This window comes from Ovis canadensis, chromosome 4 (assembly GCF_042477335.2).
Source record: "Ovis canadensis isolate MfBH-ARS-UI-01 breed Bighorn chromosome 4, ARS-UI_OviCan_v2, whole genome shotgun sequence".
NCBI classification, from domain to species: domain Eukaryota; kingdom Metazoa; phylum Chordata; class Mammalia; order Artiodactyla; family Bovidae; genus Ovis; species Ovis canadensis.
Genome location: NC_091248.1, coordinates 134493501 through 134512741, shown reverse-complemented (window position 1 = coordinate 134512741; position 19241 = coordinate 134493501). Strand labels below are relative to the sequence as shown.

General features: G+C 47.1%; 1 protein-coding gene across 6 annotated transcripts in view; it reads left to right on the top strand.

Annotated features, from left to right (window-relative positions):
- The window catches only part of ESYT2 (extended synaptotagmin 2), an 85272-nt gene that overhangs the window by 26726 nt on the left and 39305 nt on the right, over positions 1-19241 (top strand). For 2 of the 6 annotated variants that reach the window (XM_069587267.1, XM_069587266.1), the window contains exons 1-6: positions 9177-10491; positions 10788-10829; positions 12050-12184; positions 14573-14649; positions 18583-18655; positions 18876-18965. In XM_069587267.1, the coding sequence (XP_069443368.1) occupies positions 12062-12184; positions 14573-14649; positions 18583-18655; positions 18876-18965 (363 nt within the window). In that variant the 5' untranslated portion in view covers positions 9177-10491; positions 10788-10829; positions 12050-12061. Of the gene's footprint in view, positions 1-6731; positions 7240-9176; positions 10492-10787; positions 10830-12049; positions 12185-14572; positions 14650-18582; positions 18656-18875; positions 18966-19241 lie in introns of those variants that run through there. The other 4 variants (XM_069587263.1, XM_069587262.1, XM_069587265.1 and 1 more) reach the window with 3 other exon arrangements.

Sequence of the window (19241 nt, the reverse complement as noted above, 5' to 3'; positions counted from 1 at the left end):
AAGAGATATATAAAAATTTTTGTAGTGTTTTCCCCTGAGATTTCTTCTTATTTTTTTTTCCCCCCTGAGATTCTTGTATGGAAAACAAAGAATGATAAGGTAAGCTATAGTATTTCTCCCTGGGTTATCACTGTAACACCAAAACTGAAGGGTTTCTTTTTTATTTTTGTTTTTAGGTATTTCTGTATTCCATGATCACAGTTAATTATAGACAAGCACTGAGGGATGTACTGGAACTTTCATCTCAAACATCCGATAAAGATAAATGATTATATTCAGGAAAAAGTCTCAGGGTTTTCAGGTGCTTGATTCTCTATTGTTCCTACATCCCATACAAATAAAGGATTAAAAGGAGAAAACAATAAGATTTTAGGTTCATAAATTTCTCTGACTTCATTCTCATAACTTTTGAGATATTTGTGTCAGTGTGAGAGAATGAAATTAAGGTTTTAGAAATATATATTTCTTTACTGTAAATCAAAAGATTCATTCATGGCTTTTCTGAATTTGCATTTGAAAAAACAAAAGCAAAACAAACACCTCTCCCCCTAAAAAAAACTCCCACACATTTTTCCAGCATAATTTCTCAGAGCTCCAAGATTTTGCTACACTTATTACAATGGTAGTTTTCCCCCAGGATAATTATGTAGATATCTACAGAATTGAAATACTGCTGAAAGTCACTCTATGTTAATGTTTAATTACAGAGTTGCTTTTTCTCCTTAAAGAGTATTTAAAAATTTAATAAATATTGCATGGTACTAAGCCTATTTCTTGAAAATGAAAAATTTATAGTAAAATTTCAAACATAAGGTGACTTCTGATTCCATGTGGATGTTTGGTGTACCTGTCCGTTCTGTCATCTGTAAGTTTAACCCCAGCATCACAACATCATGGTCCCATAGGTTCTTTCTTCCCTTCCTCTTTCCCTCCCTTCTTTCCCTTTCCTTTTCATTTTTGTAACAGAACAAAGCTGGGTCGATTCCACTTAGTAGAGAATGTGTCCAGTTAATTCAGCGCAGTAATTACCTCTCTATCTTCTTGTCCATTCCAGTCAAGATGTAAGCTTGTAAATTTGAATGGTAGTTCTCGATTTGAATTTAAAATAGAAAACAACCATATTGTCTTATGTGTTTTAGCAAAGGAGATGAGGAGACATGTTTCCTGTTGTTGGACTCGTTTTAATTTGTGAGATATATCTCATGCCAAAACCTCAACTTTAAACCAAGATTGTCAAGTAATTTCCTGTGTAAGTTTTTTTTTTTCTTTTTAGCATTTACGGAAAGAATATGTCCATGACTTTAGAATTTTATTAAAATATGCTTCAAGTCTTTGAAAAATATCACAAACATGCATCTGTATGTAAGGCATTAACCCTCTCAGCATTAGTGTTTTGATGAAGGGGGATGTCTGATTATTCTCCTGGGTGGAAGCTATGATGCCTCCCCGTTGGTTTTTTTTGGTTTTGCTTGTTTTCTTCTATCCCTGTTTTGACCCAGCCATTGATTCTGAGTCCTGGCTTAAATCCCCTTAATCATTCTATGCATGCAATGAAATTTAAGTCCCCTTCAAAATTAAATGGATAGATAAATAGTGTGTCTAACACAGCAGATATATGAGATTATAGGGGCCTCACAGTGACGCTCTCTTTAGTGAATCAGAAGTAAGGGCTGGTTTTCACATAGCTTGGGCAGCTTTCCTGATTGTGGAAATCATGCTGAGATAGACCTTGCTTTCTTTTCCTTTTGGCCATGCTGTGTGGCACATGAGACTCCAGTTCCCTGCCCGGGGAGTGAGCCCGTGGCCCCTGCAGTGGAAGCGCAGAGCCCTAACCACTGGACCCCCGGGAGATTCCCCACGCCCAGCTTTCCCAGTTTCATGTCACTGTGTCCTGATCTGCAAAGACAGGTAGTGGTGAGCAGTCAAAGTCTGCACAGAGCTGATCAGACCAGCCAAGGAGTAGTGGCTGTGGGTGCTGGAAATATCAAGGCTGTATTTACTGTGGGGCTGTGGATCGATTGTGCACTAGACATAGATGAACCGAATTATTTTCTTACCCTCCAGAGGAGTATTTTGGCCTGCTGCTACCATTTGACAGAGGTTCTGAGAGACATTCTTCCCCCACATTTTTAGCCTTGAATACTGTATTCTTTATAGAAGTAGCCATTAGAAGAAAGTGTCCCAATATTTAGAAAAAAATATCATTAAGATTTCTTGACCCTGTTTTTCCAATTTCCATGCACACTGAATCTCTGGAGAAGATGGGAGGCAGCAGATTGGAACTGGGAATTGTGAGGCTTTAAAGACAGAGATGGTTTAAAAACCCATGCAAAATGGGTAAAGAAGTTCTAATATAAAAAAATTAGAGGCCACACATGTAGCTGATGCCGATTTGCGTCTGAGCCATTTTCTCCTGACACGCTCCCCAGCCAGTCTTGAGGATGCTCAGAGTCCCCCTCTGCAGTGCTGGAAGGAGCTGGCGGGGGCCTGCAGGATGCGGTGCCGTTTAAACCTTGTTCAGACCCTCTTATTTGGAAGTTCTCGCCAGTGTCTGCTTGTTAGTGTCTCTGATGCTCTTTTCCCATCATAATTACATTGCATAAAGAGGTTTTGAGGGACTTTTCTCCAGGCCTCATACAGACGCTCCCAGTGCCCCCAGTTCATTGCAGCAGGCCAGTCACAGGCGGTGTTCTGAAAGCACTGGCATAGAGACCGGTAGGTGTCTGATTGACCCGGGGTCCAGAGAGGGAGAACGGTTTCTGACCTTCTCTTGGACTGTTGTCTGTCTTTCCCCACCATTGACATCTCCCAGATCCTGGTTTCTCCAGGCAGTCCTGGCTTGATTGGCCAGTTTACTGTTTGAAGTTCAATGACATTTCATTTCTAAATTGATCATTTTATCCATTATCTTTTGTATCTTACTTAAAGATGTTAATCAGTAATGCCTCTGGTGTAGCTTGGATAGGCCATCTTTACTTCGATTTCCCAGACTGCCGCGGTCCGGCCCCGGTGGATCCAGGGAATTCGAAGGGTGGACGGCGTTGGCGAGGAAAGACTTGCTTATTCATTAATATAAGATTAGATTAGGAAGAAATAGTGTAGTAAAAAAATTAAGTGGAGGAAGAGGGCTGAATAGCTTGGATTCCGCGGAAGACCAGTAAAATTCCAGACAAGGAATTTGCACCATCTACGTTGGGCCACCGGCGCCCGCTTGAATATCTAAGGGTGCCTCGCCTTAGGCTCCCTTTTGCTCGAATCTTAACAGCCAGGGCAAGTAAGTAGACTTGGTGAGCCTCCGCGCCCCAGGTGGAAATTCAGCCTGAAGTTAAAGAGGAAAAAGAGAGAGACACGGGGGAAACCAGTCCAGCGACTGGCTCCCGGCGCCAGACGTTGACTGCCTTCTTTTAGATGTTTACATAAAGGAGTGAGTTACTTTCTACTGCAGTTTCAGTGCTAAGTGTGCTCTTGGGGTTTCAGTAGGGTTCCCTGCGGCCGCGCTGTGTGGTTGTCTTGGGCTGAACAGAGATGTCTGCATGAGTGCTGACCATCAGCAGCGTCTCCCAGAAGAGAGTCCTCTGTTTAGCTTCAGTTCCAAACATTATCTCATGTTCAGAAATGGGGGAAACAGGATTTAAGTAGAAGATGTCAGCTGTGTGTAAACTGGTTCCATCCTTTATGCTTCAGGGAGGACTTTACAGTCATTGGGGTCTGGGCCTCTTCCCTCTAACTCACTTGTTTCCTCGGGACTTTGAAGAGATTATCCCTGGAGAGACTGTGTTTCCTCATCTGTTAGGTGGTACATGGACTGCTGACAAGGTTGTTGTGAGGACTAAAAAAAGGCATTGTTTGCAGGGTTCTGGCATACAGTCAGTGTTGTGTCTTGGATTTATTTTCCCTAAGCAAGCAGCTTTGATACTATCAACATCACATTAGAATCAAAAATATGCCTTTGTTCTTTTTGAAGAAAAGATTAAAGAGATTTCTTAGTGTCAACTCTTAAGTAAAGTCAGAATTTCAGTGCTCCTACAGTGGTTATTTCTAGTTTGTAAAGATACTATGAATAATAAATGTGAAAACATATTTCATAATTAGACGTATAGAGATTTGAGTAGATTTTCTTCTTCTTCTTTGGATTTTTAAAAATGATTTAGAACCAAATGACATGTGTTCATTATTCTTCAATGCTTTGGGGACACATTTTCTATTTTCCCTGTATATCTTTACCTATCTCTCTGAGTTTTTTGCTACTTTATATTGTTTTGTGGAATATAAACAAATGTCTGTGAGTATGTATTAGTGAGAAGCAGATTTTTTACTTAGTAAACAGAATTAAAATGTGGTAACAGGTTTCCTTTCTTCAATTTTGAATTACTCTTTTTCTTTGGCACTTTGAAACAATCTCTTATAAATCAAAAACCATAGAATTGTTGAATGTCTTGGGATTCTCTACTAAGAGATGGCTTGATTTTCAGATTCTTCTTATATAAACTTTAGTGATGTAAGCCTGTTCTCTTGCCTTGAAAACTTACTTGTGCAGATGGTTTCTCTGCCCTCTCCTCTGGTAGTTACAGAATAGAGTTCCTCAAATATTAATCTTATGTAATTTTCCTCCTAAAAAGCCCCAGGTTGACCCACTGCCAGTAGAACAAAACCCACACTCCTCTCTGTGTGGCGCAGAAGGCACATCGGGTGGGTCCAGACCTGATTTTCCAGCTTCAGCTCCTACCGTGCTTCCGTTCTCTTGGTCCAGCCAGAGTAAATCATGCTCCATTATTTTTGCTCAGAATGCTCTCTTTCTTCGCATGGCAGACCCCAGCTACCCATCCACGCCATGTCACGCGCTCTCTTCCTGAGTCTCTCTCACGGACTCTCAGAGGCAGCGTCAGACCCTCCCCAGCCCGCACTGTGCTTCCCTCCTAGGCTGGTGGGCACACCTGTCCTCGCCAGTGCGAGCCTCCCAAGGACATGCCCACACCCAGTTCTACATTATGTCCCTGGCCCTGCACACAGCGCAAGACCCAGCTAACTTAAAAGCGTCTTCTTCAACCTGTTTTTCTAAAAGAACTATCTGTACATTTCCGGTAGATTAAGGAATAGCATCTGGTCCCATCACTTGATGGGAAATAGATGGGAAACAGTGGAAGCAGTGTCAGACTTTATTTTGGGGGGCTCCAAAATCACTGTAGATGGTGACTGCAGCCATGAAATTAAAAGACGCTTACTCTTTGGAAGAAAAGTTATGACCAACCTAGATAGCGTATTCAAAAGCAGAGACATTACTTTGCCGACTTAGGTTCGTCTAGTCAAGGGTATGGTTTTTCCAGTGGTCATGTATGGATGTGAGAGTTGGACTGTGAAGAAGGCTGAGTGCCGAAGAATTGATGCTTTTGAACTGTGGTGTTGGAAAAGACTCTTGAGAGTCCCTTGGACTGCAAGGAGATCCAACCAGTCCATTCTGAAGGAGATCAACCCTGGGATTTCTTTGGAAGGAATGATGCTAAAGCTGAAGCTCCAGTACTTTGGCCACCTGATGCGAAGAGTTGACTCGTTGGAAAGACTCTGATGCTGGGAGGAATTGGGGGCAGGTGGAGAAGTGGACGACAGAGGATGAGATGGCTGGATGGCATCACGGACTCGATGGATGTGAATCTGAGTGAACTCCGGGAGATGGTGATGGACAGGGAGGCCTGGCGTGCTGCGATTCATGGGGTCGCAAGAGTCGGACACGACTGAGCGACTGAGCTGACTAAGGAATATCACAGTGATGAAAATGCAGTAACAGAATCAGAATTTACACCAGGTGAACTGTACTCTTCCTGGTGCATGGTGGTGAGTAGAGAAGTCTCTTATTAGGTGTAGGTGACTCAAGGGACTGGTGTGTTTTGCCTGAGGTGTGTGGCAGGATACATAGGAGCTGGTGGTTTGTTAGCAGGAATGGCTTGAGGAATATCAGTGAACTTGAAGAAATCATGTTATGTTAGAGAAGGCAGATATTATATTTTTGAATAGTTTTGCAGGAGTAATTATTGTATTTGATCATTAAGGTGCTTGTTTCAACGTAGTTAAACTTTAGCTTTAAAACTTGAGGATTCAGAAAAAATTTTTTTTTCAAATCAGATTTAGAGTAGGTTACTTGTATTATAAGAAAGTCTTGTTTCCAAGTATTCTTGCTGATATAATCAATATGTTCAAAATCAATTTATGAAAACTCTTGTTACACAGTTTGAGTTACTTATTATATAAAATACTACTTTCTGTGTTAGAAAAGTCTTGGTTTTAATCTTAAGTTAGACTAATAACTAGAAAAGTAGTTTATGTGTAGAAATAGAGGAAAATGTAAAAGCGTCATTCCGCTTCTTGTTCCACTAGTTTGATATGTTATTTTTGCAGAGTTTTTCTGTACACTTATAAGCATGTGTAACATATACAAAAGTATATGTTTATATGTACAGAGAAACATACCAGTGTTTCTAAGAATGTGTGACCTCTAGTACATTTTCATTAATTGGAAAGTTTGGCAATACGTTATTACCAAACATAGTAATTTCTTAAACTGCTTTCATTGAGAGTAGAAGTTCATTGAATGACATTTGCACAGGTGAATTTGGCCGACTGCACTGACTGGCTCCTTGGAAGAGAAACTGTGACAAACCTAGACAGTGTATTAAAAAGCAGAGACATTGTTTACTGACAAAGGTCCGTGTAATCAAAGTTAACGCTTTTTCCAGTAGTCATGTATGGATGTGAGAGTTGGACTATAAAGAAAGCTGAGTGCTGAAGAATTGATGCTTTTGAGCTGTGGTGTTGGAGAAGACTCTTGAAAGTCCCTTGGACTGCAAGGAGATCCAACCAGTCCTGGGTGTTCATTGGAAGGACTGATGCTGAAGCTGAAAAACTCCAGTACTTTGGCCACCTCATGCGAAGAGCTGCTGAATGGAAAAGACCCTGATGCTGGGAAAGATTGAAGGCAGGAGGAGAAGGGGACAACAGAGGATGAGATGGTTGGATGGCATCACCAGCTTGATGGACATGAGTTTGAGCAGGCTCCGGGAGTTGGTGATGGACAGGGAGGCCTGGCATGCTGCAGTCCATGGGATCACAAAGAATCGGACACGACTGAGTGACTGAACTGAACTGACAGGAAGACAGAGGGGCTGACAAGGGCCCAGTTGGTAAATGAAGTCCCTCCTTTGGTCTGTGAAGGAGTTCTCCGACCCTGGGAAAGTAGAAAGGAGCCATGTAAGTGTCTTGAGGATTTGAAGAGTTGGACGGGGAGGCGGGAGCTGAGGACGTGCCCCGCCCCTGCTGGTGAACCGCAAGGCCTGTCTGTGCGGTGACTGTGGGACGGCTGGCCTGCCCCAGACCCAGACGGGAGCAGGACCGGGGAGCTCACTTCCACCTGGGGCCCTTCCCCTGCTCTCGTCTCTCCTCTCTTGTGCCCTTCCTTGAGAACTGTGTTTGTAAGTTTTTGTTAATTTTTATTTTAAAACTTTATTATATACACCTCCTCCCTCCACCCCACCCCCCCGAATGAATGGTAGCCAGTTGTAGCTGCTTTTCTCTGTATTTTCACTGAAAACAAATCTTGGCAGGTACTCCACCGAAGTGCTCCAGCAGCTCTGGCAGCCCCCGCCTGGGGCTGCTCCGTGCTCCAGTAGCTGCGCAGCCCTCGCGCGTGGGCACGCCTGTCCCCCCCGGCCGCTCAGGGCGGTGGTGGCCGCTCCCGGCGTGCTGCATATGCATCAATTTCCTAGGCCAGATTCTGAGAGATGGGATTGCTGGTTCACAGGGTGGATGGATGCACATGGAATTTTGTCGTTACTTCTTCATTATTGTTGCGTGTTCATGGACACTAGCGCTTTCCTGTGGCAGGTTTGAATAAGTAATACCAGTCTTGAACTGCTCTGCTCTGAGTCTTGGGTGGAACACTAGGTGTGGTAGCGGTGTTTTACTGTGAGCTGCTGTCTGGTTTCTGTGCTTTGCCATCAGCTGTTTCAGGCTTTGTACAGCTTTTGGGGTGTAGGTTCCTGCTGCTCAGTTGCTCAGTTGTGTCCGACTCTCTGCGACCCCGTGGACTGCAGCACGCCAGGCTTCCCCGTCCTTCACCATCTCCCGGAGCTTGCTTGAACTCATGTCCATGGAGTCAGTGATGCCATCCAGCTGTCGCATCTTTTGCCAGCCTCCTCTCCTCCCGCCTTCAGTCTTTCCCAGTGTCAAGGTCTTTTCCAATGAGTCAGCTCTTTGCATCAGGTGGCCAGAATATCAGAGGTTCAGCTTCAGCATCAGTCCTTCCAGTGAACACCCAGGACTGATCTCCTTTAGGATGGACTGGTTGGATCTCCTCGCAGTCCAAGGGACTCTCAAGAGTCTTCTCCAGCACCACGGTTTGAAAGCATCAATTCTTCGGTGCTCAGCCTTTATGGTCCAACTCTAGATAATCACTGTTAAGCACACATTTTCTACTTCTGGCTACCACTCAGGATCTCGTACATTTTAAGGCATGAAATCACTTTCAGGTTCTGCTCTTGAAGGGGGTGTGTTCTCTTGAGGGTTCGGCAGGCTCTGTGAGTGGCGATCTTCATGCACCTGCCACTTCCCTTGGTAGCAGAGGGGCCAAGAGCACAGGCAGACAGTCTGCTTTTCACCCCCATCTGTCACTAGGAGCGGTCCTGTACACGTGCGAGAGTGATAGTCCCAATTTGCAGATTTGTTGTAAGAATCAACTCAGGGAATGTGTCTGACTAACTTAGCGCAGCACCTGCTGCATAGATAGCAGTTTATACTCAGTAAATGGTAGTTCAGTCTGGTGCTCAGTAGCTCAGTCATGTCCAGCTCTTTGTGACCCCGTAGACTGTAGCCCGCAAGGCTTCTCTGCCCATGGGATTCTCCAGGCAAGAATACTGGACTGGGTTGCCATGCCCTCCTCCAGGGGATCTTCCCGACCCAGGGATCGAACCCCCAACTCTTGCATCACGTGCACTGGCAGCCAGATTCTTCCCCGCCAGCACCACCTGGGGAGCCCAAAGGGTAGTTACTCTTATCATTTTACACAAAAGTGGTTGCATGGCATCACTGACTCAATGGACATGAGTTTGAGCAGACTCTGGGAGATGGTGAGCGACGGGAAGCCCAGATTTCTGCTGCAGCCTGTGGGGCCACAAAGAGCCGGACACGACTGAGCGACTGAGCAACACACAAAAATAGCTTATAGTTCAGTCTTGTTGTCCGCCTTGCTCTCCAGAGGCCGCCCTAAGGGCAGGTTTATGGGGTGTGCCTTGGCCCGCCCTCAGTGTCCGCCTTTCCTCACTGGCTGTTCCTCCAAAGCATTCACCTGAACGACCTTGCAGAGACCTTGCCCTCGTCGTCCCCCAGCCCCCACCCCTCTTGTAGCCTAGTCTGGCTGGTCTGGCGAGCCCTCCGCTTTCTCCAGCCCCGCACACCTCCTGCCTCTGGGGGAAGTGCAGTCCTTCTGGTGCTCCGGTTCCCCTCAGGTAGAAATGGCTCCTCTGCAGCGACCTGACCTCCAGACAGGAGCAGCGTCGCCAGCATCCTTTCCTAAATCTCTGCTTCTTAAGCATCATGTTCCTCAACTCTTGAGCCTTTTCCTTAATTCTGGAAGGTTGCCGTCTCTTTGGTTTTGTTCCAGGATTGGTTCAAGCTAAAACTTAATTTAGAAAACTTGTTGCTGGCGTTCCCGCCCGCCCTTGGGGTTCAGGCAGATGGAAGGCTTCCCATCCTGCGGCGTGAAGGGGTCGGTCTTAGGCGTGCGGGCGCGAGGAAGGCGGGGCTGTGCAGCCGCGACAGACGTGGAAACAGTGGTCTCGCCAGCCAGGACCTGGCGGGTCATGGCCCTGTGCCCTGGTTTGTGCTCGGGGACCAAGCCTGAGAGGTGGAATTGGTCCTCAAGGAAGTGTCTTCTTGGGCACATACCCCAGAGCAGCTGCGCTCAGCCGGAGGCTGGGATGGGGCTTGGCTGTTACTGCCTGCTGCATGTGTTACTGAGATGCGTCGGGCGTGGCCGTGCCAGGCCCCCCGCCCCCCATCCCCCGCCCCACCCCCCGCCCCACCCCCATCCCCCGCCCCCCCCACTCCCATCCCCCCCACCCCACCCCCCGCCCCAGTCCCCAGGACAAAACTGCCGCACTCCAGTCTACTCCAGGCTGTCTCGGGGCCCCAGAGCAGTTTTCAGAATGTTTGCGTGTCCAGCGTGTTCTTTCTTGGAGGGGCGTGGAAGCATTTCTCAGACCACTCCCTGCTCAAAACTGCTTTAGCCTTTTTTCTGCAGGGGTTGTTTTAATGACAAAGTACTTTCTCAGCTATTTCTAAGTAGGTTTGTTTTTTTTTTCTCTACCCCTCCACTTATTTTCTCCAGTATACAGGCCCCATCATGGAGAACTGTAATTATAATCCTCGCTTGGGAGACTCTGTGGAGAGGGGCCAATTAAGGAACATTGCGTGCTGGATCCTTTGGGCCAGAAGGGGAAGAGAAAGGTGGGCTTCTGAGGCTCTGAGCCTGGAGGCCTCCGGAGGGTGGGGTGCTAAGGGATGAGCTCGAGGTTTCGGGCCCTGCGAGTGCCCCTGAGGCCAGCAGAGGGGTGCGCAGGGGTTTCAGAGTGTCTTTACAACATGACAGCCTGGGCCACACGCTTCTGTGGAAGCTTTCCCAGCACGGGGTGAAAGAACCACAGACACAGAGTAGATATACAATAAGAATACCAACTGGCCTGGGAGAGATTTTACTTAGAGTTGTCAGGAGTTGCTAAGTCGTGTGTGTGTTTTTCTCTTAGGTTCATTTTCCGGACACTGAGAGAGCAGAATGGCTAAATAAGGTAAGGGAAGAGTGCACGAAACACCAGATGTCAGCGGGGATTCGGGGGTGAGATGCCACCTTCCCATATTTGGGGACTTGGATGTTGACAGTATGTGAGCGCATTTGGACTTAGCGCGTTGGCTTCTGCTCTCAAAATAACTGAGACATTATTTTCCTTTCTAAGCAATGCAGACTGTGTCTTTGACATAAGAAAGCTAACAATACTCTCATAGTTGGACATTTGGCCCTGTATCTCCTCACTTTGATGGTAGTTGTAAGTGAAAATTTTAGAACATTCTTACAAAGAGGGGAATAACTCCCAAGAAATCTAGCCTTTTTAGAAAGGTTATGTTTTTAAATCTTTATACTTTGAAGTAGATCTCTCTTATCTCTGTATTTTATATATCCTTAGAATTGTATAGTAAAAACTAATGTAAACTACCCGTAATGTAATCACTGGAAGTTAGTCCATCCTTAAAGACAACTCATCAATGTTTGCTAAGAGCAACACAGTTTTAGGAAGTTTTTAGCGCTGAGTTGAAGCTACAGGATTATCTGTCTGTGCATACCAAGTTGCTTCAATCACATCCAACTCTTTGACCCCATGGACTGTAACCCACCAGGCTCTTCTGTCCATGGGATTCTCCAGGCAAGAATATTTGAGTGAGTCACCATGCCCTTCTAAAGGGATCTTCCCAACCCAAGGATTGAACCCTCGTCTCCTGTGGCTCCTGCATTGCAGGCAGACTGTTTACTGATGGGCCACTGGGGAAGCCCCTTTCTGACTTGTTAGTAGTGACTAAATGTGCTGATGTGAATAAACAGAACATTCAGCTAGAGTACCTGATTCCTGCAGTATGCTGGTCAGTTAATCAATAGTTTATTGTCATAATACATTTTTAAATTTTAGATGCTGTTTTTGCCTAACAAAGAAGGACGCCCCCCCCACTTTTGCCTTTCAAAAATTCTGGTAAACTGTACGAGCATGATTTTTCATGATGATTTAGGTACTGTACTATTTATTTGAGTGAGTGAAAGTTGCTCAGTCATGTCCGAGTCTTTGTGACCCCACAGACTATACAGTCCATGGAATTCTCCAGGCCAGAATACTGGAGTGGGTAGCCTTTCCCTTCTGCAGGGGATCCTCCCAACCCAGGGATTGAACCCAGGTCTCCTGCATTGCAGGCAGATTCTTTACCAGCTGAGCCATGTTTAACCTGAGCTCCTTCTCTTTTCCAGACTGTAAAACACATGTGGCCTTTTATTTGCCAGTTTATAGAGAAGTTGTTTCGAGAAACCATAGAGCCGGCCGTGCGGGGCGCACACGCCCACCTCAGCACCTTCAGCTTCACGAGGGTGGACCTGGGGCAGCAGGTATGTTTCCTCCCAGGCTCTCTTACCTGCGTGCCACTGGAGAGAACGCTCAGCCACCTCAGGTTGTTCTCTGGAGCGAGCTGTTTCTGGAAGGCTGGCTGTGGGCGCAGGTCTCCCCCGGTCTCCTGTCTCGGGGTCTCTGCTCTATCGGGACCTTGCCTCCTTCGTCCGCTGGGGTGTCTCTGTCAGTCCAGGTCCATCTGCGGGCCCCTCAGCCGCACGTTCTCCCATCACAGTCACCTTCGTACTGTCCTGCCGGAGGGGGGCTGCCGTGGAAGCTCACTAATGATCAACACAAGCGGGAAGGAGCCCCCACCCCCACCCCCGTGCTCCAGAGCAGCAGCTCGGGGCTCCAGTGCTGGGCTCGCAGCCCCGCGTTAGTGACACCGTGAAGGGAAAGGTGGACTTTGTTCTTGGAATCGAGTTACGTGCAGAGGGTGGCCGCTAACTCCAGCACTGCTGGAAGCCTCGGGACCGCCATAACAGCTAGTTTCCTTTTCATTAAGTCAGTGTTCACAATAACTAGCAATTGCTGAAGGTAGCACTTTTTCTATTGAGGCATAATTGACACATAACTTTATATTAATTTCAAGGTAACATTGTTTTTATGCCTAATAAGAGTTCAGAGTCCAACAGTACTTTTTTTTATTTTTGGCTACACTGCGACCCTGCAGGATCCTAACTCGCCAGCCAGGGGTCGCGGTGCAGAGCCTCACAAGCACTTTCCCCGCCCTGCGAGCATCTTCCCCTCGCCGCTTCCTGATGCCGGTGCTCCCGCCCAGCGGCGGTTCAGCGGGGCAGAGGACCGTGACCCCAGCTGTGCCCCTGCCCCAGGCCCCCTCCCAGCCCACACTCCCAGGTGTCCATCGCCTTTCCTTGTCGAGGTCCATCTTCTTTGTGCACAGACGGGGGTGTGTGTCCTGCCCAGCTGGGTCGTGCAAGCTGTTTGCCCTCTTGGCTGAGTCTGCAGCACGCTGCCATTTTGGATGTGGTCCCTGTTCAGCTCATGGGGCCGGCGCAGGACTCCTGTGGGACACTGCCTCTCGTTTCCACTTTCCCTCAGTCCCCTAAAGGGACCACGACAAGTGGGAATGCACAGTTAGAAACCGGAATGCCGCGTGAATGTGCAGTGGGGGTCGCAAGGTTTTCTGTGAGGGGCAGGTGGTGAATAGCGAGTGTTTTGACAGCTGCAGACGCTTTCGGAGGCGTGTCCTCCCCCGCCCCGCCCCCTTCTCCTCCTGTAAAGTAACAGTCTCCAGCCCACAGGCTGTGTCTCTTGGTCAGGCGCGCTCACGTGCGTGCACATCTGGAATTCTTGCTCCAGCTGAGTTTGTCCCAGAAAGAATTACATTTATGTTTGTGTGTGTGCTTCCAACCTACTGCTGACGAAGGGTGGGGACGTTGAGAGCAGCGCAGGCCTGGTCAGAGAGCTCAGTGTCACAGGGCTCTTGGACTTCTGCTAGGAATAGGGGGCCCAGGCGTCTGATGCAGGGACCCTGCGACCTGGGGTGGTGACAGCGTGGGCTCGGAGTGTGCTCCTGGGCCGACTTGGGGGGTCAGACTTCAGGACACCCACACCTTTGGTGTGGGCGTGGGGACCCGGTGGTTCTTCAGCTCGAGTTTTTCGTGCCCAGCTGTCATATTGAGAACTTTCTTAGAAGGGGTCTCACATCAGCAAATTGAGAAAAGATTCTGAAATGATGTTGAAATATATTTATTATTATCTGCCTTTTCTTTTTATAGTCATTTGATTCTCACCTTGTTGCCTGTATTATCTGTTGAAAATATTTTAATTTAATATTTTAATATTAAATTTTAATATTTTTTAATATTTTAATTTTTAATTTAATTTTTAATAATTTTAATTATTAAATTAATTTAATAATTAATTTTTTAATTTTTAATTTAATTTTTAATATTGTTTAATATTTTTGATTCACTCAAAAAGTCCCATTTTTATAAAAATATTAAAAAATAGAAAGTTATGACATAAAGATAAAATGAGAAGAACTTCTGTTTTAGACAGGGTATTAAGGGTGCGGGAGGGAGCGGGTCAGAGTCCCCTGGGGGAGACAAGGACTGAGGGCCTGGGGCGGGAGAGAAGCCGGGCCCCGGCCCCGGCGCCTGCTGAGCTAGGCAGCGTTCTGTGGCCTGCTGGCCCCGTGCCCTGTGGGCCACTCTCAGCCTGCAGGGCCCTCCTGAGTGCCTCACAGATGAGGGTGCTCAGGGCCAGAGGCCCCGGCGCACTGGGCGTGAGACGACAGCACCTTGAAGCAGAGTGTTCCTGCCCAGGCCTGGGACCCAGGCTCGTTTTCTCAGCTCTGCTGTGTCACGGGGTTGGTGTTCTTCACCCTTCCTATGTTTTAAAGAAGCCAATTTTTGTTTCAGCCCCTCAGGATCAATGGTGTTAAGGTGTATACTGAAAATGTGGATAAAAGGCAGATTATTTTGGACCTTCAGATTAGGTAAGTTTGTGTGTTTGTCATCGTTAATGATGTGTGATGTCACTTAGCTATGCCCATAAAGTAGAGAATATAATGAGCGCGTATCTTACTGCTGTTTGATGGAATTGGACTAGCTTCTTGTTGAGGATCTAAACTTAGCCAATTCTGGTTTTAGTTCCTGATAGCTTAGATAATTGCCATTCATAGAACATGTTAAAATAAAAAAAATTAAAGGCACTACGAGAAAACTACAGGCCCATATCCCTTGTGAACACTGATGCCATAATCTTCAAGAAAATGCTCGCAAACTGAACTCAGCAACATAGTGAAAGGATTATACACCATGACCAAATGAGATTTATTTCCAGAATGTAAGAATGATTCATCGTAAGTGATTGATGTAATACTCCACATTAATAAGAGTGAAGGGGAAAACCGCCTAATCATCTCGGTTGATGCAGAAAAGGTGTTTGTTGAAATCCAGCACTTTCATGATAAAAGGATTTAGGGCACAGACGTCAGCATGATGGGCTTGTTTATTGGGCTTGGAATGCTTGGCATGTGTCCCCAGCAAGTAGCACGCTCAGTGGTGAAAACCTGAAACCTCCTCTGAGCTTAGGAGCTTGGCAAGGACCCCCTGCCCCCGTCACCACTGTTGTCCAGCACGGCACTGGAAGCTCTTCCAGAGCAACTAGGTATGAGAAAAACAAAACATACGTTGCTGGAGAGGGAGCAGTAGTAAAGTAGAAAGATACAGAATCCGTGCAGAAATTCTATAACAATAAACAGATCCAGAAAGGGAGCTAAGAAAACGGCATTTACGGTAGAACCAAGAAGAATAAAATACTTAGAAATTAACCGAAGCGGTGAAAGGCTTGTGCAATGAATACTACGAAACATTGATGTGAAGAATTAAAGAAGACGTAAATACACAGAGATACAGCTCATGTTTGTGGTTTGGAAGACTTAATATTGTTAAAAGCCAACACTAGAAGTAATGTAAAGAATCAGTGCAATCAGATATATGCATATAATCAAATATATGATAAAGGATTGAGATCCAGAATATATAAAGAACTGCTATAACTCAACAACAAAACAATGTGATTCAGAAATGAGCAAGGGACTGGAATGGACGTTTCTCCAAGGCAGATAGACTAGTGCTCACAAGCGCATGAGGGGTGCAGACGCCGCTGCTAAAGCCACTGCGAGGCGGCGCCTCACACCCACCAGACTGCAGCTGTGAACCCAGAGTGGTGAGTGAGAACATGCAGAGATCGGAAGCCCGGCACACTGATGGTGGGAATACAGAGGGCATGGTTGCTGTAGAAACAGAGTAGTCGCTCCTTAGAAACAAGAAGCAGTCACTATACGACCCGGCACTTCCACTCCTGGGTGCAGACCCCGAGGAACGGAAGACAGACTCCCAGAGGGGCAGTTGTGTACTTCAGCCCACGGCCGCTTTCTTCACGATAGCTAAGACATGGGGGCGACCCGCGTGCTCACTGACTGTTGGACGGGTAAGAAGGCGTGTTGTGTTGTGTACAGGGGAGCATCGTTCAGGCTGTACAGAGAAGGAGATCCCATAGTGGGCCGTGTCCATCCAGCTACGGTGGGTGCACGGACCTTGGGGTCATCATTGTAAATGAAGCAGGACAATCACAAAGAGATGGTGGTGATTCCCCTCGTGGGAGACCTCTTGAGGAGCAGACCCACACAGACAGAGAGCAGGCTGCAGGCTGCTGGGGAGGGGAGGATGGAAGTCAGAGTGATGGGCATAGACTTTCAGTTTTGCAAGATGAAGAGAGTTCTGGAAATGATGGTGGTGATGGTTGCACAGCAGCCTGAATGAGCTTAATGCCACCGCCTTGCACTTCAGAATGCGTGAGATGGTAATATTATGTATATTTTACCACGATAAAAAATAATTGGGAGAAATTGATTAGGGATCTGCCAAATGCCTTCCCTGGTGGTAAAGGGATTCTCTGGCTCTTGTCTTTGTCCTTCAAGAAGCTGCTTATGGCTTTGTGAGGCCCCTGCCCAGCTGTGTGCCAGCTACTGACTGACACTGCTCAGCAGGGTTGGTTTTGTTTTGATTAAGGGTCATTTTTTTTTTTATCGTGTCATCTTTGAGTTTCTAAAGTGTATTAATGTAGTAAATGAGCAGAGTCCGTACCAATTGCCTTTATTTTAGAAAGAAACATAGAGTGTTACGATGATGTAATATGATGGGAAAACTGCGTCTTCAACACATTTGGCACCACTGCAGATACTGCTGTCATGAGTGGAGTAAAAGAGGTGGCCCCGTGTTTGTCTTGGGGTCAGCTGTACCTGGCAAGGCTGTCCACGAGGCTGAGGGTGAGCTTCAGGGGGTGGGAACCTTGTTCTCTCGTTCCATCACCGAGGGAGCCCTTCACACACGTCTGTTAAGCAAACACTGAAATGAGTCTGTTACCTGGTGTCATTTCGAAGACTGCAGTCTGGCTTTTGTGGTTTCAGCAGACACAGCCGCGTATGCAAATTAGGCAGCTCAGGTCTTTACGTCTCTGAAGCAGTCTGCCTTCTACCTTTCCCTGCGTTCCAGACAAGAACCGTAACTAGAGTGCTGCCTGTAGAGCTGGGGAGGGAGTGACCGAGAGAGAATGTGACATGGCAAGAGCCCATCTTAGGGTGTGTGGAGAAGACCTGCCGTCCGCCACCTGCCTCTACAAGGACGCGGTCCCCAGCCACCGTGGTTGCTGCCCTTCCACAGCCCTGGAAGGAGCTCAGAGCAGAGACCGGGGATGAGGCCGTCTGTGCTCTCGGAAAACTGGCAGGCCTGGCTTTCAAGCAGTTCGGTATTTTCAAGAGAAGATTTTATGAGCCCAGTTTCTTTCATCTTCTCATAGCTGGAAAAACTCTACAATCCTTAACAAAGATGTCTGCTTCTTGTGACTACTAGCAGCCTCCTGCCGAAATGTGCCCTTGATTGTGTGCAGCTCCTTCACCAGAAGAATCTATAGGCAGTGAGTGTCACAGCAGCAGAGCGCCTGTTGGCAGGCTCCACCCCAGATGCCTTCTGCTGGTGCTCTGCTCATGTGCTTGGACCCGTCTGTTGGGGACACTGTTCCTCCCGACGCGCCAGGGCAGCAGCAGGATGGCCCACTTCCAGAATCAAGGGCGGGCATCGAACCATTCAGGATCCACAAAACCATCGTGGGCCTGTCACGTTTTTAAGAAGATAAGCAAAGCCTTACATGCAGCGTCACACAGCGTTCATGGGTGTTCACATTAACGATTGAAGGGACAGTCGCTGAGTAAAACTGATACCTCAAACAGGTGTAACGTCTCTGAGGGCCTGAGCACTGCTGGTTTCTCATGGTGGGGGAGCCCGGGCACATTGTTTGTGATGAAATATGACCTAAGCTTTGTATATGTTTTAAACAAACAGAGTTATTTATGAGACAAATGAAAACTATACTCCATCAAGACACTGGTCCAGAAGCTGCCCTTTGAGAAGTGACATTTGTAACAAGGGCTCTGGCCAGGCAGCCTGCCTCGCCCTCCGTGTGGCCGTGCTGAGCCTGGGGGCTGTGGCTGCCGCGGCCCAGGTGCTGGAATCCTGGCCCGGCTGGCCTGCGGGTTGCAGCCCGCCTCGCCCTCCGTGTGGCCGTGCTGAGCCTGGGGGCTGCAGCCGCCGCGGCCCAGGTGCTGAAACCCTGGCCCGGCTGGCCTGCGGGTTGCAGCCCGCCTCGCCCTCCATGTGGCCCGGCTGGCCTGTGGGTTGCAGCCCACCTCGCCCTCCATGTGGCCGTGCTGAGCCTGCGGGTTGCAGCCCGCCTCGCTCTCCGTGTGGCCGTGCTGAGCCTGCGGGTTGCAGCCCAGCTTCGGTGGCTTTACTAGCACTGTGTTCAGATTGTAGAGCCTGGGTCTGTGATTGTGAAGAGAGTGTAATCAGAACTTTTTCTTTGCTAGTTTTGTAGGGAATTGTGAGATCGATCTGGAGATCAAGCGCTATTTTTGTAGAGCTGGTGTGCAGAGTATACAGGTAAGGTTTTTTTTTAAGTTTCATTTTATTTTCAGATGCTCTGTGCTCTATTCAGAAAGAAAATTGTGAAGTTTTTATTAACTCAGAATTTCTTTGAAGTTAGAGAAACCTGAAGTCATATGCTCAGGAGTCACTGTCAGGATCTTGCATCCTCCTTTTGAGTCAATAAGGGCCTGTGAAATTATTTCCATTAATGTTTTGTTTTCCCATTTAAATTTAGATTCATGGTACAATGCGGGTGATCCTGGAACCATTGATTGGAGACATGCCCTTAGTAGGAGCTTTGTCTATCTTCTTCCTTAGGAAGCCAGTAAGTCAAGGTTTATTTCATTCTCTTCTTCCCATTCACTGACAAGAATGTGTACATACCAAAGAACGGAGTGAAGAGAAAGAGCTTATCTCACTTTATTCCCTTTGAGGCATGAATCCTGTATGTTTTCACCTCTTTATGCTTTAACATCTGATAGACAACTTTTTCCTCATAAAACGAATACGTTTGGGAATTCCCTGGTGGTCCAGTGGTTGAGACTCAATACTTCCACTGCAGGGGGTGAGGGTTCTATCCTGTTCAGGGAGCTAGATCCTG